Below are 6,701 nucleotides of genomic sequence, written 5' to 3'. Positions count from 1 at the left end.
TAGTCACTCACCTACTCACTCACTGAGTCACTCAGTCACTCACCCAGTCACCCACTCACTCAATTACTCACTCACTCACCCACTCATTCAGTCACTGACTCAGTCACTAATTCAGTCATTCATTCCACCCTCGGAGCTCGGGCGGCAGCCGTGGGGATTTGGGATCCCGTCTCACTGGTTGCGGCCGCCTTCCCTCCTTCTTGCAGCCTGGGATGCCAGGGTCCAGCAAGTCCATTGGAGGGGCCAGGAGGGCCTCGGCTTGTCTGCCAGTGGTGGTTGCTGGCGTCCCTGGAAGGCAGTGCTGTGAGAGGCCGTGAGGGGCTGGGCGGGGCATGCAGGAAACCAGGGAGACCTCCGCTCCAACATCGTGCCCTGTACTTGGGGGGCTTTCCCTTGGGGACAGTGCCACATCGCCCAGGCTGAGAGTGTGGCAGGGTGAAGTGCCCAAACTTCACACCAAGGCCAAGCTGGGTAGGTGAGTGTGCCGACCTTAACCCTGACCCTCCTCTGTCCACAGAGAAGTATGCTCAGCACTGGTGCTCACAGCTGACCGACACTGACGGCCCCTTCAGCCGCTGCCACGCGGCTGTGAACCCAGCCACCTACTACTCGGTACGTCTGCCGCCCCTGGGCTCGGTAGGGCTCCGGCCACCGGGCTCGCGGCTGCCTCTGGGAGGCTGGGAGGCCACTGGGGGGCTCAGCAGGCAGGACCAGCCTTTTTAGGCTGTGATGGGCACCGGGGGCTGGGACTCAGCCTGTCCAGCTCCATTCCCCATGTCCCCACTCACCCACTCACCCACCCACTCACCCACCCACTCACCCACTCACCCACCCACTCACCCACCCACTCACCCATTCATCCACCCACTCACCCACCCACTCACCCATTCACCCACCCACTCACCCACCCACTCACCCATTCACCCATTCACACATTCACTCGTTCACCCACTCATGCATTCACCCACCCACTCACCTATTCATCCACTCACCCACTCACCCATTAACCCACTCAGTCACTTATGCATTCACTCACCCACTCACTCACCCATTCACACATTCACTCACTCACTCACCCACCCACTCACCCACCCACTCACCCATTCACCCATTCACTCACTCACCCACCCATTCACCCACCCATTCACACATTCACTCACTCATTCACTCACTCACTCACTCACTCATTCATTCACTCACCCGTTCATTTACTCATTTCTTCACTCACTCATTCATTCACCCACTCACTAATTCCTTCACCTACTCATTCATCCGCACACTCATCCACTTACTCATTCCCTCATTCATTCTTTCAGTCACTCATTCATTCACCACTTTTATGGAGTTTTTCTTGCACCTCCAGCCCTACGCTAGGCACAGGGGCTACACCCCAGGTGTTTGTTGCCAGTTTGGCCACAGGGGCCAAATGGGAATTAGGCCAAGTCTGAGCTGATGTGCCACGTCTGTGGCAAGCTAGGCATGGCTGGAGCTGTTGGGTCACAGGGATGAAGGACCTGGTCCTCCTAGTGCCCGCTACTTTCCACGATGGTTCTGCTCCATGCCCTGCAGGTCTGCTGAGGGGGCGGGATGCCCATGAGGACTCTGGGAAGGGTCCCAGAGGCATGAAGACCTGGGATGGGAGGTCGTGGTAGGGCACCAGGTGCGGGCTGGGGTCCCTGACGCCCCCCTCCCCGCAGAACTGCATGTTTGACACCTGCAACTGTGAGCTCAGCGAGGACTGCTTGTGTGCCGCCCTGTCCTCCTATGTGCACGCCTGCGCCGCCAAGGGCGTGCAGCTCAGCGGCTGGAGGGGTGGCGTCTGCAGTGAGTGCCCGCCAAGCCCCACCCCTCTCCTTCGCTGGGTGGCTGTGGGTCTTGGGGTGCCCCTGGTGTGCACAGGTGCACTAAGGGTCCCTGTCCTCTGTGCTGGGCTCCAGGGCAAGGACGCCCAGGTCAGCTGGCCTTGGACCCTGCCAGGGAGGGGAAGGGAGGGGAGAGGAGGGAAGGGGACAGGAGGGGAGCCGAGAGGCCCGGCTCGCTCGCTGCTGGCTGCCCACCGCCGGGCTCCGTGTCCTGAGAATCCCCTCTTCCTGGCATCCCGCAGCAAAGCCCACGACCACCTGCCCCAAGTCAATGACCTACCACTACCATGTCAGCACCTGCCAGCCCACCTGCCGCTCCCTGAGTGAGGGGGACGTCACCTGCAGTGTGGAGTTCGTCCCCGTGGATGGCTGCGTCTGTCCTGAGGACACCTTCCTGGATGACACGGGAAAGTGTGTGCCGGCCACCAGCTGTCCCTGCTACCACCACGGCTCCGTCATCCCCAGCGGGGAGTCAGTGCACGACAGCGGGGCCATCTGGTGAGAGCTCCTGCCATGGGCTGGGGGTCCCTGGTTCCCGTTGGCCCGGAGTGAGTCTCTGACCACTGTCTCCTCACAGCACCTGCACGCACGGGCAGCTGAGCTGTATCGGAGGCCAAGCCCCCACGCCAGGTGAGTGCCAGGGAGGAGGCACTGTGGCCCCCACCTCATCATCTCCATAAGAAGTCCTGAAAAGTGGCTTCAGAGTTGGTCCCACCCAGTCAATGGGGCTGGTGGCTGTCGGTCAGCAGCTCAGTGCCATGCATGGTGTGTGCCCTCTAGGCAGCAAGGGGGAAGGAGGGAGGGTGTGGGCGCACACGTGACACTCCGATCACACACACACTCATGCATACACACTAATGTACACACATTCACGCACCCACTTATGCACACACACACGCATGCACGCCCACTAACACCCAATCATGCACACATGACACACCCACTCACGCCCACTCATGCACACACACACCTACTCACACATACACGCACGGCAGAGACACGTCCTCCCCCACGCATGGTGGAGGCCCCTCAGCAGCCTGTGGCTGGGCCCCTGACGGCCCCTCCCTCCCCAGTGTGTGCTGCGCCCATGGTGTTCTTTGACTGCCGCAATGCCACGCCTGGAGACACAGGGGCTGGCTGTCAGAAGAGCTGCCACACCCTGGACATGACCTGTGTAAGCCCCTGGGGACTCCCCAGTGACAGGCCCTCCATCGCCCCCACCGCCTGCTAAGGTTGCCTGCCCTGGGGTGGGCAGCAGCAAGCCTCTGACACAGGAGGCCACGGGCTGCCCCACGTCCCGGAGGACCCCTGCCCACATGCCCCCCAGGCTCCCTAGTCCTGCGGCCCCTCCACCGTGGTGCAGTCGAGCTGTCCCCGGGAGGACCTGGGAGGCCCCGTGCCCCACCCCGTCACTCAGCGGTGTCTGCTGGCTCTACAGTACAGCCCCCAGTGCGTGCCCGGCTGCGTGTGTCCCGATGGGCTGGTGGCGGACAGCGAGGGCGGCTGCATTGCTGCAGAGGACTGCCCCTGTGTGCACAATGAGGCCAGCTACCGGGCCGGCCAGACCATCCGGGTGGGCTGCAATACCTGGTATGAGGGCGCTCATGGAGGGTGTCCGGCCTGGGTACCAGAGGGCCTCGTCAAAGACGGGCGAGCCCCCAGCACAGCAGTCCTGGGAAAATGAGGGCACCGACTCAAGTCAGTTGCCCCTGGCAGCCCCAGCCAGGGAGGCCCATGGCGGGTGTTGGGTCCGGGTACCAGAGGCCATCCTTAGAGACAGGCGAGCCCTTAGCACAGCGGTCACAGCGGTCCCAGGAAAACACAGGGCACAGGCTCAGTGGGGGGACGCCCCTGGCAGCCCCAGCCCATGGGCACGTGTCTGTGGTGCCAGGTCCCCCTGGGGCTAGGAAGGCTGCACCTGGCTAGGCAGGCCCCCTGTGGGCGCTCTGGCCTGACCCCCAGCTGTCCCCCAGCACCTGTGAAAGCAGGATGTGGCGGTGCACAGATGACCCCTGCCTGGCCACCTGCGCTGTGTACGGGGACGGCCACTACCTGACCTTCGACGGGCAGAGCTACAGCTTCAACGGAGACTGCGAGTACACGCTGCTGCAGGTGAGCCGGCGTCCTGGGGGCCTCACGGCCGCTCACCGCCTCTCCTCGGCAGCTGCCCCAGGGTGTCCCCACCCCAGCCTCCTTGTGGGAAGGAGAGCAGGGCCAGCCTGGTCCCTGACGGACTCTGCTTCCGCAGAACGACTGTGGCGGGAACGGAAGCGTGCAGGACTCCTTCCGTGTCGTCACGGAGAACGTCCCCTGCGGCACCACGGGGACCACCTGCTCCAAGGCCATCAAGATCTTCCTGGGGGTGAGCGAGGCTGGGTGGTCGGTGCCCTGGGGGAGGCTCCCACAGCAGTGTCTGGCCAGGTGGACTGGGATTCTCACCGGGGGCGCTGAGTGACCCTTGCCGTGCAGGGCTCCGAGCTGAAGCTGAGCCAAGGGAAGGTGGAGGTGATCGGGACGGGCGAGGGGCAGGAGGTGCCGTACGCCATCCGGCAGATGGGCATCTACCTGGTGGTGGACACGGACGTCGGCCTGGTGCTGCTATGGGACAAGAAGACCAGCATCTTCATCAGCCTCAGCCCCGAGTTCAAGGTAAGACCACGGCCCTCGCCCCGGCCAGAGCTGGCTGGAAACCTGTGGTGTTGGGGGGTGTGGAACAGGTGGGCAGAGATGGGAGGCACAGAGACACAGGGAGAAACACAGAGGCGGAAGGGCTGGGAAGGGGAGGACGGAGCCTTGGCAAAGGCAGCCGCTCAGGAGGCTCCTTGCCCGGGTGTCCGTGTTCTGGGGCTGCGGCAAAGGCCCGCCCTGGTGGATTTGCTCACAGCCTGGATACTGGAGTCCAGCAGGGCATCCGCAGGGCCGAGCTCTCCTGGGAGACTCTGGGGGGCTCCTCCTGGCCTGTTGGGAATAGATGCTCAGTGCTGCAAAGAAAAATCATCACTGAGACAAAGGATCTTTCAGCAACGCAACTTTTACTTCCTGGGCTGCAGGAAGGGGACCCTCGCTAGCCATTGAGCCACGACAGTACAAAGAACAAAGGAAGACACACACATTTATCCCTCACGCACTTGGGGTCGTCCTCACCACTGTGTCTGATCTCCGCTGGCTGCAGCCACACCTCACAATCTAAACTAAACCCGACTGGCGAACAACTTAAAACTTTTCTAAACAGGTGAAAGCAGTGGAGAGCTGGGACATGCCTGTGAGCACGTCCAGCACAGATACCTTGGTGGAAGTACAAGGACACAGAATGTACTACATGCCTGTGAGCATGGCGTGTCTGACAGCTACATAGGACAGGGCTTCACCAAGTTATTAGCTCATTTATGACAAGAAAGGAAACTTTAAAAAGGAACTTTTCTACTTCCAATATGGCCCCTTGCATCTGCTCCTTGGCTGAGGCCACGAGCTCGGACGGCTGCCTGTCTTCCCGCGACGTCCTCCCTGTGCCTGGGTCTAAGTTTCCTCCTTTACAAGGACACCCGGCACTGAATCCAGGGCCCGTCGCCTTTACGCATGACCCTCCATCTGCCAGGCCCCATTTCCCAGCGAGGCACCACACACAGGCGTGGGGTCAGGACGCGAGTGGGTCCTTTGAGGCCACGCCGGCTCCTTTTTCTCCAGGAGGGGCTTGTGCCTAGCCCTGGCCCTCCGTGCTCGGTGGCACTGCCCGGGGGTCTCCGCAGGTGTAGCTGGAGGCAGGAAGGAGGAAGCGGCGCCTGTGGTCGTGGTCCGCTGCCTGGGTTGGAGGCGGCGGCCTCGGGGCAGGGCCCCTGGCCATCCAGGCTTGCCTGCAGCCACCCCCCCGTCGCTGGATGCCTCTGCAGGGCAGGGTCTGCGGCCTGTGCGGGAACTTCGACGGCAATGCCAACAACGACTTCACCACGCGGAGCCGGTCCGTGGTGGGGGACGCGCTGGAGTTCGGGAACAGCTGGAAGCTCTCCCCGTCCTGCCCGGATGCCGCGGTGCCCAAGGACCCCTGCACGGCCAACCCCTTCCGCAAGTCCTGGGCCCAGAAGCAGTGCAGCATCCTCCACGGCCCCACCTTCGCCGCCTGCCACGCACACGTACGCTGGCCGGGGTGGGGGGCTTTTCCCCGACCCAACGGGTCATGGTGACCCAAGGAGGCCCCAGAAGGGGCTGGGGTTGGGACTGGGGCTGCAGGGCAGTCGTCCAAGGGTGTGGACTCCCCCAGAGGCGCCGGTGTCAGCTGTGATTTCAGGGCCAGGGTGGTAGTTCACCTCGGAGTGGCCGAGGAAGCCCCAGACCCTGCAGACATCCGGACGGGCCCAGCCGGCCACCCGCGGACGGGCGTTTGCTCTCCTTGAGCTCCGCTGGACCTGGGCCCGGTTGATGTGCCGTGTGGGTCCGGTCCCCAAAAACCCACAGGAGGGTGGAGTCCCAGGAGCTGTGCCCCGTCTCCCGCAGGTGGAGCCGGCCAGGTACTACGATGCCTGCGTGAACGACGCGTGCGCCTGTGACTCGGGGGGCGACTGCGAGTGCTTCTGCACGGCCGTGGCCGCCTACGCCCAGGCCTGCCACGAAGTGGGGCTGTGTGTGTCCTGGAGGACCCCCAGCATCTGCCGTGAGTGGAACAGGAAGCGCCAGCAGGGAGAGCCCAGCCACACATGCCACTGACGGGGCGGGAGGGTTCCCAGAGAAACAAGAACACCTCGGCCCAGAGAGGAGGGGTGGCCGGTGGAGCGGTGGCCAGTGGAGGGGTGGCCGGTGGAGGGGTGGCCGGTGGAGCGGTGGCCGGTGGAGGGGTGGCCGGTGGAG

At 63.3% G+C, this 6,701-nt stretch overlaps 1 protein-coding gene across 1 annotated transcript in view; it reads left to right on the top strand.

Annotated features, from left to right (window-relative positions):
• The window catches only part of MUC5AC (mucin 5AC, oligomeric mucus/gel-forming), a 29,684-nt gene that overhangs the window by 9,464 nt on the left and 13,519 nt on the right, over positions 1-6,701 (top strand). The window contains exons 14-24 of the mRNA XM_037731153.1: positions 518-612; positions 1,698-1,824; positions 2,105-2,360; positions 2,440-2,492; positions 2,936-3,036; positions 3,301-3,452; positions 3,836-3,974; positions 4,111-4,224; positions 4,332-4,511; positions 5,750-5,989; positions 6,312-6,507. Of these exons, the coding sequence (XP_037587081.1) occupies positions 518-612; positions 1,698-1,824; positions 2,105-2,360; positions 2,440-2,492; positions 2,936-3,036; positions 3,301-3,452; positions 3,836-3,974; positions 4,111-4,224; positions 4,332-4,511; positions 5,750-5,989; positions 6,312-6,507 (1,653 nt within the window). The remainder of the gene's footprint in view (positions 1-517; positions 613-1,697; positions 1,825-2,104; positions 2,361-2,439; positions 2,493-2,935; positions 3,037-3,300; positions 3,453-3,835; positions 3,975-4,110; positions 4,225-4,331; positions 4,512-5,749; positions 5,990-6,311; positions 6,508-6,701) is intronic.

Source organism: Cebus imitator, unplaced genomic scaffold, assembly GCF_001604975.1.
Source record: "Cebus imitator isolate Cc_AM_T3 unplaced genomic scaffold, Cebus_imitator-1.0 Scaffold384, whole genome shotgun sequence".
NCBI classification, from domain to species: Eukaryota; Metazoa; Chordata; class Mammalia; order Primates; family Cebidae; genus Cebus; species Cebus imitator.
This window is presented reverse-complemented; position numbering and strand designations above follow the sequence as displayed.